General features: G+C 68.3%; 2 protein-coding genes across 3 annotated transcripts; both read right to left on the reverse strand.

The window, feature by feature from the left end:
• Positions 1–434: 434 nt before the first annotated feature.
• On the reverse strand, positions 435–4850 carry DPP7 (dipeptidyl peptidase 7). The gene is made up of 14 exons (XM_080819294.1): positions 4782–4850; positions 3912–4224; positions 3727–3840; positions 3504–3643; positions 3257–3420; positions 2960–3095; positions 2805–2886; positions 2559–2725; positions 2302–2362; positions 1853–1971; positions 1604–1760; positions 1445–1509; positions 855–925; positions 435–739 (listed from the first exon to the last, which is right to left on the reverse strand). The coding sequence occupies exons 2-14, from the start codon at positions 3991–3993 to the stop codon at positions 604–606; spliced, it is 1494 nt and encodes a 497-aa protein (XP_080675420.1). The 5' UTR covers positions 3994–4224; positions 4782–4850; the 3' UTR covers positions 435–603.
• A 4496-nt stretch (positions 4851–9346) lies between these two features.
• On the reverse strand, positions 9347–20648 carry LOC308352828 (endoplasmic reticulum mannosyl-oligosaccharide 1,2-alpha-mannosidase-like). Of its 2 annotated transcripts, none has more exons than XM_080819269.1 (13): positions 20407–20648; positions 19766–19874; positions 19005–19108; positions 17274–17428; positions 16871–16980; positions 15457–15642; positions 14644–14792; positions 14037–14189; positions 12085–12275; positions 11272–11392; positions 10462–10659; positions 10244–10375; positions 9347–10039 (listed from the first exon to the last, which is right to left on the reverse strand). In XM_080819269.1, the coding sequence occupies exons 1-13, from the start codon at positions 20524–20526 to the stop codon at positions 9827–9829; spliced, it is 1941 nt and encodes a 646-aa protein (XP_080675395.1). In that variant the 5' UTR covers positions 20527–20648; the 3' UTR covers positions 9347–9826. The 2 variants fall into 2 exon arrangements, with proteins under 2 accessions (XP_080675395.1, XP_080675396.1); XM_080819270.1 differs by having other exon boundaries at positions 14037–14225.
• Positions 20649–22478: the final 1830 nt, after the last annotated feature.

A 22478-nucleotide genomic window follows, 5' to 3' on the forward strand; every position in this document is an offset into this window, starting at 1 on the left:
GCAGGCGCAGCTTCTCTCTGGGACACTGGGCCGCCGGGGTCTCCCCTGCTGGTGGACGGTGCCTCTGGTGCTCTGGGCTCCCGGTGCCTGGCAGGACCTGGGTTCTTGGCCGTGTTCCCGGTTGTCTCAACAACGCACGTGTCCACTGGCTGCCCTTGGGGCTGCCTTGTCCTCTGACCCCTGACACCATGTCTCTTGTGCCTGGAACGGGGTGCAGGGCCTGTCTCCCAAGTGGGCTCCGTTACCTCACCTCCCATCGCCGCATACCTGCCTCTCCAAGCCCAGGGGCGGGATAGGGACTGTGCCCCACCCCAAAAGAGGAGCTGCAGCCCCAGGGCCCGACCCCTCAGAGGCACGGCTGGCTGGGGGTGCTGGGAAGGACATTTGGGCTGGCCGCAGGGTCCCCCCCACCATGCCCTGAGACCACACACGAATTGAGGGCTCTGTTTTATTAAATGTGCAGCTGGTTTGGTAGCCTGTGTTCACGTTTGCTCCCTCAGCCCACAGCGCACTTCCCGGGCTGCCCAACGCTTCCGCGGCCGCTCACCCCAGAGCCCTGAGATGCTCCCCTGGAGTCCTCTCTGGTCCTCAGCTGGGGGGCACTCAACCTCCGAGTCCCCCACGCTGGGCCGGCCGCAGCCGCTGTTCACGTCTGGCTGTTTCCACCCACTTGTGGATGAGCCTGGCCTCGAACCCGCGAGCCTCCTGGACAGACGTGGGGTCTTCTGGGTGAGACGCTCTAAGGAGCAGGCAGGGGGGCTTAAGTGGGGCAGCAGGCTGAGCCCTGGCCCTCCCCCGCCCGTCGGCCAACTGGTCCGGACCACACGCAGCACCCCGCCCGGGCAGGACCGCACCTTAGGTCCAGGTGATGGGCGCCCCCCTGGACGGTGATGGCGAGGACTGACGCACTCAGGTTAGTTCGGATCTGTCGGAGGACGTTTGTCTGCTGCGCCGGGGGCCTCGGCCCAACCCACCCCTGCACCCCACCCACCCGCTACGGCCTGCCGGGGGCTGTGTCCCCACGGGGGTGCAGCTGAAGCAGGAGCTCCCAGGGACAGCCTGGCCCCAAGCTGCCTCGTCAGGAAGGAGAGCTAGAGCTTAGGGCACCAGCCGTCCGTTCACACTAAGGGGAGGGGGCATCTGTGGGGCTCAGTCCGTGAGCGTTCGGCTCAGGGCCTGACCCTGGGGTAGTGGGATCGCGCCCCACCAGGCTCTGTGCTCGGCAGGGAGTCTGCTTGTGGTTCTCCCCCTCCCTCTGGCCGCCCCCCTCAAAGGCAGTCCAAGGGGAAGAGCCAGAGAAGGGAGGAGGAGCCGCCCTTAGAGGGAAAATGGAGGCCACACAGAAGCCAGGTGCGGAGGCTGGCAGGCCCACGGGGAGCAGCCAGCACGGCCCCCCGGTGGCCAGAGCCGAGCGCCCTGCAGCAGCCCCCAGGCCGTGACTCACCCCACCCCCTGCCCAGGGGTCCAGGTCACCGTTGGAGAAGAGGATGTTGCTGGCAGCTTTGAGGTCTGCAAGAGACGACCGTGGCGGTGGGGACGGGGCTGGATCGGGGACCGCGTCTGCGCGGGGCGGAGGGAGGGGCGCTTCCGTCTCGAGCCTCACCGTCCCCCCCGAAGCTGGTCTGCAGCCAGGCCCTCCGGGGCCACACCCCCCACGTGTCCAGGCAGTACTGCTGGCGGAGCGCCTCTGTGAAGGGCAGCTCGGGGAAGAGGTCTGTCACGTTGTTGCTGGAAAACGTCAGGTTGATCTCGGTGCAGGCCTGCGGGATGCCCCACACCGAGCTCAGGAGAGCGGGGGCCCGCATCAGGCACCTCCGTCCCGGGCACTCCCAGGCGGCTGGCAGCCCCATACCTGGTAATCCCAGGCCCTGGCGTCAGAGCCAGTGCCACAGCCTGTGGGGTCCGCGCAGGCCTGGTACTGCTGGTAGATGTCGTAGCAGGACACGGTGCCCGAGGAGTTGTACACCAGCCCTGGCAGACAGGTGCGCTGGGCCGGGGCCGGACACTCACCTTGCCCCTTGGAGGGGCCAGGGCGCCCGGCGAGGCGTGGAGCTCCTGGGGTCCATGTGGGCAGTTCCTACCACCCCCAGGATGCCCCCCCCCCCACAGGGCAGGGCATGGCTGGGAGTGCTGCCCGCCCCACCCAGGGCCTTTCGGAGAACCTGTGTAACGGAACCCACCCCCCGGCTGGGCCAGGGACTGACTGCATGGGAACATCGGTGCTCCTCGCCTCCACGTGGCCTGTGCCCCCAAGCCATGTCCACCCCCCACACTTGGCGCAGGGCCGAGGGGCAGACGCACCAGCCAGCGCTCGCAGCCCCTTGATCCTCCGGTTCTCACTCAGCAGCCGGTCACAGCCAACCTGGGGAAGCCGACCAAAGAGCCCCGCTTGGCCTACGGCCCCTTCCCGGCTGGCCCTGCCCTGGTCCTGGGCTCGAGTGGCCGTGAGCTCTTGGGCCGTCCAGCACTGGCCATCTCACGGGCCCTTCTCTGTCCTCGGACACTGCCCTCCCCAGATCCCTGCCCACGTTTCTGGGTGTCGGGAGCAAGCCTCTTGCCTTGACTGGGTTGGCGGGAAGGTGCCCGATGAAGTCGGTGGGATACGGGTAGTCCATCATGGCCAGCACGGTGAAGGCATTCCGGGCAAACCCGAAGAGCTGGGTCAGGTCCTCCCGGCTGGACAGTGTTTGGCAGGTGCCGAACTCCCGGCGGACCGTGTCATAGGCTGTCAGGAGGAAGCGGGACCGCGGTGTTCGGGTGTGCGTGGGGCCGAGGGGCAGGGGGTAGGGGACATGCCTCCTCACCTCCCTGTGAGAACAAGTCCTTGATCTGCCGGAACGCGTCCCGCACGCCCTGGGCACACTTGGGACTCTGGCCCTCAAAGTCCTGGAGAGAGAAGGGCTGTGGCTGCGACTGCCACAGCCTGGCCCAGGCCCGGGGCCCCAGAACCCTGGCTTACCGCCGAGACGTCCCGGAAGAACTGGTAGGAGTCGCCAAGGCCGGCCACAGCCACGACGGGTGCACTGGCCGCGAGCGCGCCGGCCACGAGATGGGGGTACTTCATCCTCATGTAGGCACTGAGCATCCCCCCGTAGCTGGGAGGGGACACAGGTGGGCTGGGCCGCGGTGGCCAGGACCCCAGCCTCCCCAGCACCAGTCTCCACGGTGCCCCCGGGAGGCCCCGAGACTTCCAGGTCCCACAGGGGCCACGCACGCATGTGTGGCTCAGGGAGCGGCCCGTGGGGCGAGGACCCACCTGCCCCCGAAGGCGATGACGGGGCTGTCGTGGGCCCCGAGGTCGCGCCGCAGCGCGCGGATCAGCCTGGCGAAGTCGGCCAGGGCCTGCTCCACCGTGAGCAGCTCCGTGTGCCCGCGCCGCGTGGACAGGTCGCCGAACGGCAGTGACTTCCCATAGTAGCGCTGCGGGGCGCAGCGGCGGGACTGAGACGGGCTCCCCCCGCGCCCGCCCGCCCTCCCCGCCCGCGCCCGCCGCCGGCACCCACGTGCTCCGCGAAGACGACCAGGGCCTCCTGCTGAGCCGCCAGCTCCCGGATGAAGCCCGAGTTGTTGGCGAAGGACCACACGTTCCCCTCGTTGCCCGTGTAGAAGAATATGGGCCCCTTGCCCTTTTTCCAGAACTTCTCTGTTGGGCGGAGGCAGGAAGGGGCGGGTGAGGCGAGGGGCAGGACCCCCGGGGTCCGTGACCCGCACCCCCCGCGACCTCACCTGACACCAGGAATCGCTGGGGGAAGGTCTTGTTGCCGAACCTCTCGAAGTTGAAATGGTCCAGGAGCTGCTCGAAGTAGCCCTCCCGGAAGTCGCTCTCCAGGGCTCTGGGGGCTGGAGGGGTGCGGTGCTCAGCGCAGGGGTGCGCAGGGCGGGGGGGGGGATGCCCGCGGGCCCGCACTCACCCCCAGCCTCCAGGCAGCGCAGCCCCAGCGCCAGCAGCAGGGTCAGGGCCCAGGGCCGGATCGGCCACGGCCGAGCACCCATCTCCGCGGGGAGCGGGATGCGGTCACGTGACCGCCGCGCTCACGTGACTGCCAGGGCGGGCAGCGGCGGGGCGGGGAGGGGGGGGGGTTGCTGGGCGCCGCCTGACCTGACCTTCCCGCCGCCCCGCCTCCCGGGGCCTTCCGTCCTGGGTCTCAAGGTTCCTGCCACCCGCCACGTCACCACGGAGACAGTCCCCTTGGGGACGTGGGAAGCAGGAGAGGGCTCGAGGGCCTGGTGCCGGGACAGGGGACGTGTGCTCAGCCCCCCCAGCTCACCCTCCAGGGGCCACCGGCCAGGGCCCCCGCGCAGGGTGAGCCGCAGGGAGGCAGCGGCCGGCCAGGCTGCTCCTCCCCGCGCCTCCCCCACAGGGCTGACTCGAGGGCCGCGTGGGCTGACCCCTGAGGAGAGCAGCGGGAGCCTGGGGAAGGTGGGTGGCGGCGGGAAGAAGGGGTCTGGGGCAGGCGGCCCGCAGCCCTGAGCAAGGGGCTCGTCCAAGTGACCGCAAGGGGCCTAGGGCTATGGCAGGGGCGCGGCCACGCAGGCAGGTGCTTGGGCAGCACAGGGATGCGGCTGCTGAGCGCCCGGCGTCGGGGGAGGAGGGTTCCAGGTCCCCGCTGGGACCTGCGGGCCCTCTCGCCCACCCCACCACCCCCAGGCTGCAGATGAAGGACAGGCCGGCGGGGACACGGGCCCCGGCCCTGAGTACCAACCACCCGAAGAGGATTTTACACCCCCCCGGGGAGGAGCCCTCCAGCCTCCCCCGCCCCCCCCCCAGAGATGCCAAGAACCTGAAGGGATGACAGCCGCACCGGCCGGCAAGCGCACAGGCCTCTGTCCTCCGTCACTCAATAAACCTTGCTCTGCGGCCCACCCCTCTGTGTGGCCTCCTCCCCGTTCCTCCAGGGGGCGACCAAGAACCACAGACAATCCGGCAACACCTCCAGGGGCCCCTCAGTCAGACGGGGGCCCGGGAGGGGCCGCCTCTCCCCCAGCAGCCAGGCCTGCACCCGGGGCAGGGGCGGGGTACCAGAACCGGCCCTGCCCCAGGCTGCAGAGGGAAGGGGAGTCACCCAGCCCCGCTCCCCACGCTGTCCCTGGCCAGCATGACCTCCAGTCTCTGCCTGGGCCCGCCCTGTCTGGTGCTGGGACGGGCCTGGGCACCTCGGCCCCCAGGACAGGCCCGGACTGAGCAGTGGGGACCTCACGCTGTCGCAGGACTGTCACTGTGACAACCAGCATGGTGACAATGACTGTCCATCGTGTCACACCACCCCATGGGTGTGGTCCCCCATGGTCACCGAATGCCACACCACAATCACTCCAGAGTCCCTGTCCCCACTTGTATGTCCCTGTGTCCCTGCCCCCCCGCCCCTATTCCCATGTCCTGTCAGTGCCCCTATCCCTGTGTCCCTGTGTCCCCATCCTTGTGGCCCTGTGTCCCCACAAGCCCGTGCCCCTCTGTCCCTGTGTCCCTGTGTCCCCGTCCCTGTGTGTCTGTTCCTGTATCCTTGTGTTCCTCATGTCCCCGGGTCCCTCGCCCTCTGTGCCCAACCCTGTGCCCTCGTCCCCCTGTCCCTCTGTGCCCACCCTTGTGCCCCCCTTCCCGTCTCTGCGTCCCCATCCCATGTCCTAGTCCCTGTGTCCCCGTCCCATGTCCCAGTCCCTGTGTCCCTGTCCCATGTCCCCGTCCCTGTGTCCCTGTGTCCCCGTGTCAGGTCCCTTTGTGCTTACCCTCTTGTTCCCGTCCCTGTGCCCCCCTGTCCCCCTGTTCCTATCCCTCTGTCTCTGTGTCCCCATCCTGTCTCTGTGTTCCCAAGCTCCCGTGTCCCCGTGTCCCCGTGTCCCTGTTCCTGTGTCCTCGTGCCCGCACCCAGGGCTGCCTGTCCTGTGTTGAGTAGAGAGGTGCCCGTGCAGGGTCTTCGTGGTCTCTGGAGGGTCGAGGCCAGGACAAGACACGAGGACTCGCAGCTCTTCCCCCGGATGGCACTTTCTCCTCAGGCTGGTCCTGCTCTCACTCCCTCCTCCTAGCCCAGGCGCCAGGCATTGACACCCCAACCGCAGGCTCACCATGGTCTCCCCTCCAAACCCTCCGGGCAGCGCCTCCGTGCCTGGGGTGGCACCAGGAAGACCCAGGCAGGTGCATTCGGATTCCCTCTGACTGTCCCGCCACGCCCGGTGGGCCTGACCACGCGGGTACGTCTGGGGGTCCAGAAACCCTCCTCCCAACTTCATGGGGGCCAAAGCGGGGTCTTAATCCTCCATCCAAAGCCCCCACATTTGGGGAGCCGGGCCCGGTCCCGTGTTTGGGGTTCGTAGTCTTCTTCTATCGAAATGTGTCTGGTTTTGGTACCAAGGTAATACGGGCCTCACAGAACGGATTAGAGCGCGCCCTCCTCCCAATGTTCTGGGAAAGTCTGAGAAAGACTGGTGCTAATTCTTCAAAACATTACTTTAAAAAAGACTTTTAAAGTAGTCTCTACACCCAGCGTGGAGCTCAAATTCACAACCCCCGAGATCAGGGGTCCCGCGCGCCAGGAGGTGCCCCGGCCGCGCCCCGACTCTTCGAAGGTCTGGTGAGGCTCACGGGAAGCCGCGCGCTCCTGGCTTCCCTTCGTCCTCGACTGCTGTTTCGGTCTGTGTGTTCTAAGTCTGTCGAGGTTTCCTTTGTCGTCTCCTGAGCTAACTTAGGTAACTTGTCCATCTTAAAAAGATTATCAAACTTGTCGGCGTGAACTTTTTATCAGAGTCTCACGGTCTTTGCCATTTCTGTGAGGTCACTAGGAACGCCCCTGCTTACGATTCTGGTTTTCGTTATCTGCCTTCCTGCTGTTTGTTGTCACCTTAAAGATTCATCAGTTTCACCGAAGTTCTCCAAGAACCGACTTCCGGTTTGGGGACGGTGTTGTTCCCCGGTCCGACCCCTCGGCCCTACCGCCTCCGTCCCGCTCTTGGCTGTTTGCTTCCTGTTTTGCAGCTCCTCAAGGTGCACAGCTTGGCATTAATCTGAGATCTTTCCTCCTTTACTATTATTTTTTAAGGAAGTTCTACACCCAACGTGGGGCCTGAACTCATGACCCTGACATCGGGAGGCTCATGTTTCATCGTCCAAGCCGGCCAGGAACCCGGTTTCTTCCCTCTCACATGCAGGCATTCAAAATTATAAACTTGTACTTGAGCGTGGCTTTTTCTGCCTCCCATAGATTCTGTATTTTGTGCCTTCGCTCTCATGGATCTCAGAATTCTAAAAATTTCCCTTCTCCTTTCCTCTCTGACCCACTGAGCGTGTTGTTTAATTTCCACGGATCTATGAACTGGTCGGTTTTCTCTTATTTGTCCTCTGACTTCCAGCTTCATTCCACTGTGGCTCAAAGACACTATTTTTTCAGTTTTTAGAAACACAGAAATACTTGTTTTGCATCCTGACCTCTGGCAGAGCCTGGGGAGCGCTCCCCACGCACCTCAGAAGGGCAGGGATCCTACTGCGGCTCGGGCCGCGCCCCGTACGCTGGCCTGGCGAGTTCCCCGCGCTGCTCATGGCCTTCGCTTCCTTCCTGACCTGCCGCCGCATGTTCAGTGGTGACGCAGTTCGCGGGGCGCAGAGACGTGAGGACCCTCGGCCGGCAGCACTGTCCTTCCAACGGACGCCAACTCCACTCACTCACACACCCCCGACCTTGGAGCGGCTCCGAGCCACCTCTTCAGGTGGCTGTCATTGTACACCGCGGCCCCGAACGGACACTGGTCACTGCTGGACGCGTGTCGCTGAGGCCTGTCGGGTGAAGGCTGGAGGTGCGAACAAACCCCGACCCTGGCTTTTGGACTCCCCACGGCTGGCTTTGACAGACATCTTCCTCCCTCCCTCCCGAGTGCCCTTCCGTTCCCATCTGACGGCCTCCCGTGAGCCAGGCTGACTGGCAACGAGGGCCTCGGCTTTTCTCTGGGAAGATCTGGGAAGGTTCTCCCACGTTTTGAGAGTCAGTTTTGCTGTATACAGGATCTTTGGCTGAAAACTTTTCTTTCATCAAAGTATGTCATTCCATAGACTTACAGCCTTTTTTTTTTTTTTTTTTTTAAAGATCCGAGAGCGAGCAAGTGCCCATGAGGGGGCAGAGGGGCCGGGGGCGGAGACCCCCTGCTGAGCAGGGGGCCCGACCTGGGACTCGATCCCACAACTCAGTATGATCGCAAGCTGAGCAAAAACCACGAGTTGGACACGTAATGCACGGAGATACCCAGGCACCCCCATCACTTTGGGGAGAAAACGGCTGTTGACCTGAGGACGTCTTGGGCGTCACGCATTGCTTCTCATGATGCTCAGGATTCTGTCTTTCAACACTGTCTCTGCTGCACGTCTCTCTGAACTGATTCTACAGGGAAGTCACTAAGCTCTTGCGTTTGTACATCTGTATCTTCTTATACCAAATTCAGGAAACCCGCAATTTCTCAAATATTCTCAAGCCCCTCTCTCTGCTGCGACCTCCACTGGTGCACGTGTGCACCCACTTGGATGGGACCCTGGAGGCCACCGGGCTCTGTCCACTGCTTTTTGTGCTTTTCTTCCAATCCTCCCATTGTGTAGCTCTAGTCCTACCCCTGGGCCTTTGCACGATTCTGTCGGCACTGAGCTGCACTCATGAATCTCGCGCTTGCACGCTTCAGTCTGAGACTCTACTCCTTTGCATAACTTCTCATGCACATGCTCAGGCTGCGCACACGTTTCTGGTTTCTCTTACTTCCACATGCGTGTTCTGATGTCATGCAGCCCATTTAAGAATGTTCTTAGTCTTTTTCTAAAGATTCTCAAAGCAAGACTTCTTCAGGGGTAGTTTCTGGCACCTACCTGTGCTCCGTTCAGCCGGCCGTACCGTCTGCCCCTCGTGACGTCGCCGCCGCGGCCGCTGACACCTGCTGCTGCTGATTCCACCGGCTGCTTTACGTTTCCAGGGAGAACGGGGACTTCCATGGCCGCTGTGGGCTCTGGACATCCACGCCCCTTCTTCTCTGACCAGACTGACCGTCCCCCCATATGCACGCTCTGTTTCACGAACCTTTGTAGTTAACAAACCGCGGCAAAGGCTCAGGAACCACGAACTTGGGTAGCGCCTCATCACTCACTACCCACCGTCTGCTGTGTCTTTCCACAGCAGCTGACAAACGCCGTCTGGCCCCGGCTCCGACGACGGCAGCCTGTGCGACGACAGGTTGGCCGCGTGCACAGATCACGTGTGTTCGGAAGACAGCAGGACTCTCTGGGACGGAGACCGACACTGCCCTGGAAGGAGGCCCGAGGCGTCGCGAACGAACAACAGCATTTCTACCCAAACACGACTCGCGAAAGATCCACTGACCAGCGTGAGGAAAAAAACGTTTTTATGCTGCCCAGAAAGTCCATTCTACCAGGTGGTCCGGGAGCAGGATGCACTCGCCCACCTGCCCCTCCCGGCCCTACAAGGACAGCGGAGGATCCCTGAGTCCAACGTGTAAACGCCATAACCCGCCAGGTGCCCGGACTCAGAGGAGGTCACAGACGCCAAGACCCTCGGGTCTGGACACGTCACAAGCTCTGCGACCACCGGCTGAGTCGCATGTTGGGCTGTCCCTTCAGCTCTGGTCACTGCCACGATGTTGGGGGACCCAGCGCAGCCCCGGGAAGGTGACCAGTCACCTGGGACCACAAAGCCTGGGCACTGGCTGACAAGACGAAGACTGGGTATCCGGAATGTAAACATGATTCAAAATTCACAGGAAGAAGGAACGAGGCTCCTCCAGTGGACAGAATAGCCCTGAATCACAGCAACGATGTGTCATATCTGAGACACTGGCCTAGGGGCAGTCACGCCCCGCCCGGCGGGGCCCAGATGGGCAAGGGGTGGGCCTCGGTGTTGAACACGTAGGCGTCCAGGCTGAGCAGGCTCGGGTCATCCGAGAAGAGCAGATACAGGTACTTAAGCGTCTCCCCCAGAAAGAAGCTCTCCATCTTGTCCCTGGGCTGGGGGTTGAGGGGATCCTGGACGTTGCTGATGGAGGAGTAGCCGCCCGAGGGGACCTGCACGGGGCCGAGACGGCAGCGTCCGGGCTGTGGCCACAGCCGGCTCCCCACACGGGCTCGGCCCTTGGGACGGGACCAAGGGACACCCCAGCCCCGGAGCCCCAGGCGCCCCCGACTCCAGAGGCCACGGTGAGCCTGCCCCTCCCCCGTGCCCGCGGCCCGGGGCGAGGGGGCCGGCGGGGCGGCGGGCAGGCGGCTCACCCGTGTGTACGTGTTGAAGCTCTGCAGAATCTCCCAGCCCCAGTCCTGGTACTTGGGGTCCCCCGTGAGGCGGTGCAGGTAGAACAGACTCTCCACCGTCTCGGGCCGCAGCAGGTTGTGCCTGTCGGCCGGCTGGGAGCGGGGGGGTGGGACACGGGCTGAGCTCAGACACACGGCCCCGACGGCGCCCCCACACCCAGAGCCCGGCCCCGGCTCACCTTGACCTGCACGTCCTTGCGGTCGTTCTGGGGGTACAGGTTAAAGTGCACGATTTCGGGGCTCAGCCCAGTCTCCATCTGGCGGTTCATCTGGTAGCAGGTGTCCATGAGCGCCCGGGCCAGCTCCATGTGGTCAGCGGGCAGGCCGTGGTGGGCGCCCAGAGCCAGCGTCCCTGGCAGGAAGCACACCAGGTGGTCCTGAAATCAGAGCGGGTCCTCACCACGGCGGAGTCTGTGGCCGCATTGGCGGGGCGGGGGGGCGGCGGTGACACCGGGGATGGTGCCTCCCGTGTCCCCGGGAGTCAACGAGCCCGAGCGGGGACGGCTCAGGGTCCACTCGGGCCAGCGACTCAAGTACAGGCCCAGCACGTGAGGCTCCCCGTGAGCAGCGGAGAGGCGGGGGAAAGACACCCCCTCCCGGGGGAGCAGACGCTGACCCAGGTCTCCCCGCTCCCCCACCGACACCAACGGGCTGCCGCAGTGCTGGTGGCAGGAGACCAGGAGCTGGGCCCAGGGCCCAGGGGAGAGGGAGGGTCCCTGGGAAGCGGGGAGCGGTGCCCGGGACCCAGGGGCAGCAGCCAGGGACCCAGTGCAGACCTCGGGTCCCCCTCAGCTCCCCCCGCCGCCCCCACCCCAGCCCAGGCCACGCGACCCGGGCGCACGCCCACGGCCAGCACTTCGGGGCTCTCTGCAACGTCCCGGCTCACAAATCGGTCACAGCTCAGGACGCGGCCCGGGGTGGGCGGTCGGGGGTGCGGTGGGGGGTGGCCGAAGCCCCGCCCGCCCGGGCTGGCTCGTGGGCACGCTCACCATCTTGGCGCTGAACCGGCCGTGGGCGAGCTCCCCCACGAAGGTGAGCTTCCCGGGCTCAGACCTGCGCAGCAGGTGCCTTCGGATGCCCTCGACGGCTTCCAGGTAGTCCTCCAGTAACCTGGGCAGGGCGGCAGGCCCCGTCAGCTCGGGGCCAGCCGGGAGCACGGCCCCCTCGCCCCGGCACCCAGGAGCGGCCGCGTGGCCGTGCACCACCAGCACACGCTGGTGGCCCGGAGCCCTGGCCCCGTCTGAGGCGGCGCCAGGCTGGCCCGGAGCTGGGGGCGTTCCTCTCAAGCGCCCCGGGGGACGGCCCGAGACCGGCCTCCGCACAGCCCCAGGACCCCAACGTCCCCACCGGCTCCCGGTGTGACGCCCCAGTCTCTGCCCGCAGCCCCGGGGGTTCTGGGTGGCGGTCGGCCCCAGGCTCGATCGTCGGGGGTTTCCGGTTCCCTCCCGGGGGGGCGATTCTGCCTCCCACGCCGCACGGTGCAGCCCAGGCGGCCCCGGCCGCCCTCTGCTGGGGGGCGCGTGTGCACAGTGGCCTCCGCAACCGCGAGGCGGACCGCGCTGCCGGTAGGCTGGGGGCCCCTCGGACGGGCCCCGACCCCGGGCCCCGCCTGGCACTGGGGAGCATGAGCCTCAGCGACCAGCCAGGTCCCCTCCTCCTGGACACGAAGGCCGTGCCTGGAGGAAACACGCTCCTCGCGGACGGGCCCAGCGCGGGCCGGCACGGCGGCTGCCCGACCGGGAACCCGGGACGAGGAGAGCCGCGGGGAGCCGCCCCCGCCGCGCAGCAGAACCCGGCCTCACTGGGTCTCCTTCTTTCCGCCCTGGACCCACTGCTTCAGCAGGTACTCGTAGTAGCTGTCGGCCCGGGCGCCCAAGGTGAACACGCCCATGTGGGTGAAGAGGCCGCTGTGCGTGTTGATGAACATGGGCACCAGCCCGTCCTTCTTCCCCGACAGCGAGTGCACGCGCCGCGTCACCTCCTCCGCGGCCTCCTGCGGCAGACGACGGGAGAGCAGGCGTGAGCGAGGGGGGTGGGCGAGCTGCGTCGGCTCGCCCCCACGGGACGGACCCGCTCCCCGCCGAGGAGGGAGCAGGCCGCCGTCCCGGCCCACGGCGCCCCTGGCCCAGCTGCCGCCGACAGCGGCTTCTGAGACGGGCCCAGGCCCCGCGGCAACCCGGTCCGTGCCCGCACGCGTGGCCGCCCCGAGGGCCCCGCTCATCTCGCAGGGGGCGGGGGCCGGGAGCCGGGGGGCGGCGGGGGGGCCGAGTCCGATGACCGCGGGCCTGGTCCCCATGACCCCCCGCCCAGGCGCGGCCGGCTGCTCCCGCGGGCTGGAGGGAAGGCAGGCACGTCGGCTTCCGCACCCGGGCTCGCGGCTCACCACCCCCGGGGAGCTCCTGCGCCCCCTTCAAGAGCCAGCCCACTTGGGCTGCTCCGAGCTCCCTGCCGGGCCCCCGCGGCACCTCCGCTCCCCGGCTTCGCGTGCATTCGGTCACCGCGCCCAGGAGCCCACGCGGGGAGCCATTTCCTGGGCTCCGCCAGACGCACGCGCCCACACCCACCCACAGGGTCCTCGCGGGTCGCCGGCCACCACGGAATCCCGGCATCGGGCAGGTGCCCGGCTGACGCCCCAGGAGCAGGAGGACACGTGCGGAGCCGCTGGACTAGGCGCCGACGACGGGACGGCCGCCACGCCATGGATGGGCAGGGAGGGCCCCGCACGCCCCCCGTCTCCCCAGGACACACACGGGGCCAGCGGGCGTTCAGAGAACGCCGCACCCAGAAATCAGATCCGCGGCCACCCGAGGCAGGCCGACCGACAACGCGCCAGGAGCCACGCAAGAGCCGGGGCCCGAGCGTGGCGGGAACCTGCTCCCGGGGGCGCGCCTCTCGCGACACCCACGTCGGAGACAGCCTGACAGGCAGGGCCGGCCAGCACCTAGACAGCTCCTACCCTGTCCACACGGCGGGGTACCGCTGGGGGCGAGAAGGGACACGCGGGACGCGCGCACGCCACGACACAGACGTAACCCGTGGGCGCCCTCCACGCGGATGCAAACGTCCCCCGTGGCGACCAAGCCCGACACGGGCAGCCCCGGCCGCAGAACCTCACCGCGCGGGACGATCAGAACCGAGAGCCCCCACCGCCACACACGCACAGGGCACAGCGCTCACGGCCGCGGCCCACTTCCGACGGGGAGGATGTCGTGCAGGCGTCAGAGCTCGCCCACGGCTGCACGGTGGGGGAGGGGGAACGCAGGGCCACGGACACGTGAAGAGTCACGATTTCACTCCGATCACGTCTCTGTTTCTCTAAACAAGGGGAGAACCGCCGGCACGCTGCGCCGAGTCCCGAAGCCCCCCCAGCCTCCCCCCGACGAGGAGAGCGGCTCCACCAGGCGCGGCCGGGGGCTCGCTGACAACAAGGGCCCACGACGGGCGCGCGGGTCGGGAAAGCCCCAGCGCAGCTCCCTTCCTCCCGCCTCGTGCCGACCTGGCTGGACGCCCCGCCCCGCGGGCGCCGCTGCCCCCCCGCCCCCGACCCCGCGGGGCACGTGGGAGGCGGGCGCCTGGGACCCCCGAGGACACGGGCCTGCTGTAGGGCGGGGCCGGGGCGAGGACTCAGCCCCCAGGTGCCGACTCGACGCCCCGGCCTCTGTTGTCCCTGGCAAAGCGGCATCTGCTAACGAACCACGGGGAACGGGAGAGGAAACGAGAGGGAGCGTCTCGGGGCGGCCCGGCCCCTCCGTACCTGAAACTTCTTATTGCCCGTGAGGCGCGAGAGCTCCCGGAACTCCAGCTGAATGCTCGTGACCTCGGCCACCGTGCTGTCCGAGGTCCAGCGCGGCGGGTGGGCGGCCCCGGTGCCGATGTTCACGTCGGAGTACGGGATCTTGGAAGGCGTCTGGAACGCAGGCATGAGCCGATTCCCAAAATCCTCCTGATACACAGCACGGCGGGCAATCAAGCTTCCCTGCCGCACGGTGGACTGGCCTCCGTCCCACGGTGCTAACCCAGCCCCCGCTTCCGTCCAGTCACGCGGACGGACACGGGACTTTACCGGCCCCGCGTGGCCTCCACGTTCCATGGCCACCAAACCAAGCCGGCCCTGGGGAGCTCCGAGAGAACGTCCCTGCAAGCCGCGGGGACGACAGGCAGGGCGACGCCGCTCACGCGCGTGTGCGCTCACGCTCCAGCAGAGGAGCGGGAGCGCTGGGGGCAGACCCACCCCCCCGCCGGCCCGCGCCCCCGAACCCCTCCCCACCTCTCCCTCCCTGGATCCCGGGAGCAGAGCGACAGCCGCTCGCACGCCCACGCTCGCTCGGGCCCGTCCTCCCCGCGGGCGCAGGGACACTCACAGCCTTCTTCAGGAAGAGGTCGTCCCCGGACAGGTGGTAGGCGCTCAGAAGCCCGCCCAGGATGCGGATCGTGCTCTCGAACAGGTTGACGTCCACGTCCTTCTGGAACCGTAGCTTCTTAGACACCCACTTCCTGGCCTCTTCAAACTCTGTGACACGAAACAGTGTGGGGAGGGGAGCGGATCGGGGCTCCTAGCGCGCCCCCGTGACCTCTCGCTCGGGGGCCCCGTGCATTCTCGTGTCTCTCCCTCTCCCCCGCAGGCTCGCCACGTCCGGTCCCTGGGCGAGGGGAGGAGCCCCCGCGACTTCAGGCGCGCAGAGAAAGGGAGCCCGCGTGCGCGCGTGAGCACGGGCCGTCGACGGTGGACGATCCCGGCACAAACGGCCGCGTTGAGTGATTCGGCGGGAGTCTCGGGCCTCCTCAGACAACTTAAAACACGCCTCTGAAGTCCCAGCTCGCGAATAACCAACGACGCGTGATCCCCGTGCCACCCGATCAGCGTGGCATAAGGGGGACGTGAGGGAGAGACGCGGGCCGCGGACAGCCCGTGGCATCACGTGCCGCCTCCCGCCACAGGGCCCCTGCCGGCTGCGACAGGGGAACCGGCTGGAACCGGCCCTGGACGCCGGAGGTCAGGCAGGAAAGCCACCACCCACGCCCAGCGCGTCCGATCGTGCCCCCACGAGAAGGGAGCGTGCACCAGATGGGAACAGCAGCGTTTCATACCCCCACCCACCGCCCTCGCCAACAGCTCGCTCGCCCGAGAGTCACCCCAGGAGAACTTGGCCACGTGCGAGGGAAGGAGCGGATACCTTTCTTCAGGCCCAAAATCCACATGGTGTCCAGGGCGTCAATCAGCGTCAGGCCCAGACCAAACCACTCGCTGAAGGACCTGGACACAGGTTTCAGCTCGTCGTGGCCCCAGGCAAACTTGCGGTATCCGGCCCACGCGTGGCGGAAGGCGTCGATCACGGCCCTCTGGCGCTCGTTCGGGGAGGCTGGAGGGAAGAGAGCAGGTCGCCAGGACCGGTGCCGGTCAGGGTTCAGACAGGGCCCCTCTGCAGCCCCACACGGAACGGGGTGGGGGAGCAGCAGGGGACAACGTCCAAGGTCGGGTCCTCACGGCTGGACGTGGCTGCCAGGGCGGCGAGGCCTCCGGGGCCAGCACGGGACAGCGTGGCCTCCCGTCTGCCTCCACCGGGGGCCCGGCGGGCACGACGCTCTGGGGCCCGGGGACCACACGGTGAGCGCCCGGTGGCTGCGCCGTGCCCTTCGGCCTCGGTAGCGTCGGGCGTGCTGGCGGCTGCTGACCTCCCGGGTGCCCCGTCGCGCCTCACCGGCCCCGGGCGTTTTCAAGGAGGAACTAGTGCGGAGCAGCTGCACCCACGGCCGCCCTGGAGCCTTTCCGGGGTGCCCTCACGACTCATGTGGGGGACGAGGTTTCTGCCCTCCACACCGGGGAGGACGGGGCACGAGTGACGGAGCCCCCGCGTGGACACAACCGTGCGTGTCGATGGCGGCACCGCACGTGGGTGCTCGGTGCGGTCTGAGGCCCATCCGTGTTGACGCCCGCGGCGCTGCCGTCTGTCCTCTAAGCCACGCGATCGCTCGGTGTCCCCCACACGTCCCCCTTCCGTCAGAGGCAACAGCAATTGGGACCAGAGGGTCACAGCCTGGGCCCCAGACTCGCTGACCTGGCACGAGCCCCCGCTCCACGAGGCCCACGGCCCTGGCCGTGACTGACCCCGCCTCAGCTCTCCGATCCGTGGAACGGGGATACGACCCACAGGCGACCCCAGAGGGCGCCATGAGAACCGAAGCAGACAGGCTGCACGGGGCGCCCGACACGCCTGCGCCCAGAAGGCCCTCCACCCCGGGGCCACCGCGTCGGGCTGCGCAGACCTGCCGGGACCCGTCGGGCGTGGGTGGAGACGCAGAGGGGCGGCTGCGTCTCCACGTTCCCCAGGCGCCTCCCTCCAGCCCCCCGTGGCACAGACGCAGGCTGGGAAACGAGTCTCTCACCCACACGGGCGGCCAGGGGCTGCAGCGATGGGCCGCCAAGGAGCCCCGTGTCCTCTCCAGGCTCTCGAGAGATCTGCAGTCCGCCCGGGTGTCACGGGGGACCAGCACTCGGAGGGACGACAGGTGCTCCCCCTCTGGGTGTCCACGCGCCCCCCTCGTCAGAACGTCCAGGTGAGGCCCAACAGGGCGCCCGTGGGGTCTTACCCGCCTGGTTCTGAATCCTGGGGGCCTGGGAGGAAGGTCCGGGGGGCGCCTCCGCCTTCCTCGAAGGAAGTTCGGTGCCCGGCTGCGGCTCAATCACCGCTCCCCTCCAGCTTCAGGGAGAGAAGGAAGAGCAATCAGCCAGCCTGAGGGCGGAGACGGAAACGCCCCCAGGTCCCGGCCACCCGGCGGGGCTCCCCGCTGCCCGCCACTCTGGGCAGGACGAGCAGGAGAAGGCTGGGTCTGCCCCCCCACCAGGGTCCCGCCCTGGACCCTGCCTGCTCTGAGAGCAACATGTACCTCAGACGTTGCGCTCACCCTCCTCCTCTTTGGTTTTCAGAAACCGCCAGACACGCGGGCCTCAGCGTTTCTGCACGTCCAGCCCCGTCTCTGACGCTCCTCGTACCTGACCACCGTTCTCCGTGTGTTTTCTTCCCGACGAGCGTCACCCACTGCCTCGCCCCTCCGCTTGCTGTCGTCCTGCCTCCTGTCCTCGGAGCCTTTACCGGGGGCTCGAATCTGCAGGTTGGGAGGTCCCCGTCGGAAATGCCTTTGAGGCTTCTAGATAAAAACAAGAGTCACCCGTGAAAACAGCTCAACTGCCTGTGGGCTGCCCTTCCTTTCCCCCCGGGACGCTCCCCGATCAGGCCCAACCCCACGCAGTGCGTGAATCGGCCGGCAGCACACGGCCCCGGAGCAAATCCCTTTGTTTCTCATCACAACACGCAGATTTGGCCGGGAGATCCCGACTCGCCATCTCCCGGCCCTGGCCGACAGGGATGGAGATGTGCCAACGGGCTGGCGCAGCCCTGGATGGCGGGTTGAACTCCTGGTCCGGGATGCTCCCAGGCCGTCACAGACCCGAAAGGTAGCAAGAGAGGGTCAGGACCACGTCCCCGCGGATGGAGCCGCAGGGAGAACCCGGCCGCGGGCCCGTGCCCCGGGACTCCTGCGCTTCACCCTCGGGATGCTGTGGCGAGGGCAGGGCGCCGGGTCCAGGGACGGAGCACCGGGGCCTGGGAGCAGCCAGTGCTCGACAGAGGGCGGGACGAGGCGCCTCCCCCAGAGGACGGGAGGAAGGCCCCTTGGGAATCGGGAAAAACCTCCGCTTCTCAGCGTCCACAGGATCTGCGACGACGTTGACGAGTGACGTGGCCAGGAGAAGGGGGTCTGGCCGAAACAGAGCACCGAGGCTGACCCCGGTCCGGGGGACCAGTGCTGGAGTCCGAGCAAGAGACAAAGTCCAAGTGGCCTCCACCAGGGGCTCCCAGTCCCCCGGCCTGGACCAGGGGAGGTGTGCATATTAACCCCTTACCGTCCAGGCCCCTGCTGGACACCAGAGACTGGATCACGGGCCTCCCGAAACACCTCTGGAAACGTGTCTCTCCGTGGGGAAACACGCCAGGCTGGCTCTGCCTTCCCAACCGTTAGGGCAGAGACCGTGTGCAAGGGAGGGACCAGAAGAGGTAAAAAAAAAAAAAAAAAACGCCTGCCTGCCCTCCCTACGAGGGAGAACACCCGCTTTTTCACACACAGCTCCCGAATGAGACAGTTTGGAGCGTGGCCTCCTGCGGCTCCCCGGGGCAGCCCCGTAGGGCCCGGCCTGGACTGATCCCGGCCCCCTGCCCCGTCCAGACCTGCTGAAGCTTCAAGTCCCCGAGCAAGCCCAGCTCCCCGGGCCTTGGGCACTTTCATCCAACTCGAGCCCAGCTCTCCTGACCCTACCCAGAACCAGCAGAGTCGCACAGCGGCTTCCCCGACCGCGGGACCGGCACCAGCCTTATCCCTCCCGGCGGCGGCGACTGCTCTCCCCTCTCAGGAGGTTCGCCTGCCTGCCCCCGCCAGCCCGCAGCTCCTCGAGGCAAGGCACGGGTCTGTGCTGCTCACCAGCAGACACGGGGCCTGGCATGCCAGCAGGCGTTCCAGAAGAACGAAGCAGAGAGTATTCCTCTTTCCCGCCCCAAGGGTCGTCCCACCGGCCCAGCACAAGGAGCGTGAGGCTCAGACGTCACACAGACACACAGACGGGGACAGAGAGAATTCTTCCCCGTCTACCCGAAACACCACACACTGTTCCGAGACGCCTGCGTCCCGCAGGAGCCCGGGGACGACCCCACGCGTAGGTCACCCGATGTACCTGCGGTGAGAGGCCCGGGAGGGCCTCTGCCTTCTGAGGAGCTGGCAAGACGGGCGGGTCCGCTGGTCTCATCTTCCGCTCTTCCGCTGACCGGCCGTTCCCCGCTAAACAAGAGAGGCGGTTTTATCCCCAGCAGCCCCCACGGCCTGGAGGAGACTCTGCGTGTGTCGCGCGGCGCGTCGAGACAGGCGAGACTCCTCACGAAAGGACAGCGTGGGCCCCGGGGAATCCAACGACGCCAGAGGAAACCAAGCCTTTCTGAAAGTCCTTGGCAGCTCCGGGTCTTTCGTCCCAACCCACGCCCCACAAACACGTGGCCTTCAGCTCTGCCCTTCCAGGGACCGCAGAGGGTAGAGAGCGGGCGGCCGGCTTGAGCCCCCCCCCCCCCCCCCCCCCGCGGCTCCTCCGCCTTCCTGCTGCAGGCCAGGGCCCCAACAGAGAAATTCACCAGGACTCCCTAGGGGCTCCCCAGGACTCCGCGGGGGGAGGGGGGGGCGTCCAGACCCCGGGGAAGGAAGACGCGAGCGCAAGTTCCCCTGACGCGTCTGGACCGGGCCTGCGACCTCCGGGCCTCGATTTCTCTGCGAGGCACAGGGCGTGGAGGTGCCGGGACTCAGCCAGACACCGAGGAAGCAGTCGCACAACGGGAAACGCACAGCCACCTGCCAGCCCCACAGCCGCCAGCGCTCTGCCCCTCGACCTCCCGCTTCTGCACGGCCAGCCCTCGGGGACACACACAGACCCGGGCGAGGCGCTGATACCTCGCCACTGGTCAGCCACGCTGGCGTAGGACAGGAGCCCGCAGAGCATCAGGAACGTGAGCAGGAAGAGGATCACGTTCCGCTGCAGTCTCGACAGCTGCTTCCACTTCTGACGGACGGAAGGGCAGTGAGGCTCCTCGCTGAGAGCGACACGAGCGCGGACCTCCCCGCCCGCCCCCAGCCCCGCGCGGCCAGGCGCTCCCCAGGCCCGGGGTCTGCCCCGCGGGAGGTGCCCTCCCGGCCCGGACGGCGAGCCGCCGCGCGGGCGGGGCACAGACGCCCGCAGCGGGCGCGCGCCGGCTCCGGCCGCCGGCGGGACCTCGCCTCTGCCCAGACGTGGGGGGACGGACGCGCTGCAGCCCGAGGCCGCCGGGGACACTCCGGCGCGGGCCCGGGCGGGGCTCCCGCCTCGCCGCCCCGACCGACGGCTCTCCGCGCGGGGCACCGCGCGCCGCCCCCACGCCGCAGACCCGGGGCCCCCAGACAGACGGCCGCAGGCCGGCCCAGCGCGCCCCGGCCCGGCTCCCCGGCGGCCCCGCGCCCCGGCCCGGCTCCCCGGCGGCCCCGCGCCCCGGCCCGGCTCCCCGGCGGCCCCGCGCCCCGGCCCGGCTCCCCGGCGGCCCCGCGCCCCGGCGCCTCACCCTCCAGCACGAGCGCCGCCGCCAGCTCTTGCTGCCGTCGTAGGTCCGGCCGGCGCTCAGCGTCACCGAGACGAAATCCCGATGCGGCGCCGGCGGCGGCGGCGGCGGCGGCGGGTACATGACAGCGGCGGAGGCGGCCCGGGCGGCCCCGCCCACTGGCGGCGTCAGGAGGCCGGGCTCTGAGAGGGGCCCGGGGCTTCGCGGGCCCGACACCCGCGGGCAGCCATCGCGGCGCCGTCCACACCCCGCCCATCGCGAGCGCGGCCGATGCGCCTGCGCCGCGCCCTCCTTGCCCCACTGCGCCTGCGCCGCGCCCTCCTTGCCCCACTGCGCCTGCGCCCGCCCTCGCGGCCCCGGCGCGCCCCTGTGTTTACGTCCCACTGCGCCGGCGCACGACCGCCCGTGCGCCGTGACCTCACGCCCTCCACGTTTGCCGGCCCGCGCCTGCGCCCAGCTCGCCGCCCGGCGCCCCCTGCTGCGGGGCTCGAGTCCGGGTCGCGGGCGGACTGCCCGGGCCCGAGCGAGGTGAGCCGCGGCGGAGTCGGGGCAGGCGGGGCGGCGGCTCTCCGGGCCCGTCCTCGGGGCGCGCTGGCCGCCCCCGCAGCCCGCTGTGCGCGCGGCCCCGCGGCGCCGAGGAGGGTCTGCGGGGCTCCGGGCCCCGCGCGGGGCTGGTGGAAGCCGGCCCCGCAGTCCGGCTGCGGCCCTTCCGCGTGGGCCTCCCGCGCGGCCTCGTGGCTGAGCCTGCCCCAGGGCGGCGCTCGCGCCGTCCGGTCCCCCTGCCTCCTAGAGGCCGCCGCCGCGGGTCCGTCCCCGCACCCAGCTCGGCGGTCGGCGGTGCCCGAGCGCATCCCTCCCTGCACGTGCGGTCGGCGGGAGCCCTGCCCTGGAGCGCTGGGCCGGGGGCGCGGGGGTGGGGGGGCAGGGCAGGTTCTGGGCCCACCCCCAGGTGGCGGACCCGCGGGCTTGTCTCAGGCCGCGCGGAGACCGTGGGGAAGCGCTGGGCGGGGGCACGAGGGGGGTCCCTGGGCAGCCCCGAGCAGGTGCAGCCGCAGCCCGGCGTGTGGGCTCTCGCTCCCCGGCAGGGACGGAGCCGGGGCCCCCGGGTTGCCGTTCCGACGCGCGCTGCTCAGAAACCGCGCTCGCCGGGCCGGGGACGCATCAGCGCGTCCTGAGTTTATTGGAGAGGCGCCCTCCTCCCCGCCCCCACCCTGGGGGACACCCGGGAGTCCGGCAGTCCTCCGTGGAGAAGTCCGGGGCGTGACGGGTGGTCTGGGATTCGAGGCTCTAAAGGTAGCCTGAGGGACAGCACGGTGGGGAGGGCCCGTCCTGCCTCCTGGGTGCGCAGTGGGCGCGGGGACGCACCCCCGTGAGAAAGCACTGCGGGGGCCCTCCTCGCGTTCCTGGTTGGGGGGCGCCCCACGATCCTGTGAGCTGCGAGTCCCGCCGCCCCAGGGCGGCTGCCCCGCCCCCGCCCCGCCCCCTCTGTGCGGGGTTTGAAACGTGACGTAAAGGTGTAAGGAATTTAAAATAAACCGCGCCCTTCAAAGCGAGCCGTTTCGCAGTAGCGTTTCCAGCTGGTGTAGGAAGGAGGCGGCGGGGCTGTTGAGCTGCGGAGGGGAGGAGCTGCAGCTGCGGGCAGGACCCCTGACCTGGCCGACCGGCCTCTGTCTGCGCCCCCTGCTTGCCTGATGGAGCCGCTGAGAGCTGGGTCCTGAGGCCCACGCTTCGGTTCTGAGGTCTGCAAGGGACTGGCCGAGCCTGGGTGGCAGCAAAGTCCTCCTCTGGGCTTTGGGCGTGGCCCTGCCCTCGTGCCCAGGTGGGGTGCCTGGACAGGTCTACAGGGCCCCGCAAGCCGCTGGAGGAGTCCGCCGCATCTGAACCCCGCGGGGCCTGGAGAACGTCCTCCCCCTGGGGAAAGCACAGCTTGGGCAGGGGTGTGGGCTGCCCTGGGGGTCGCTGGGGGCCCGGGGCCGGGCTCCGGGTTTGGCGGCCGGCTGCAGTGCATGCTGCCCTCCACGTCAGTGGGGAGGGTGGGGCCCCTGTGTTGCTCTCTGGAGGGGAAGGAAACAGGC

This window comes from Martes martes (assembly GCF_963455335.1).
Source record: "Martes martes genome assembly, chromosome: 12".
NCBI lineage: Eukaryota > Metazoa > Chordata > Mammalia > Carnivora > Mustelidae > Martes > Martes martes.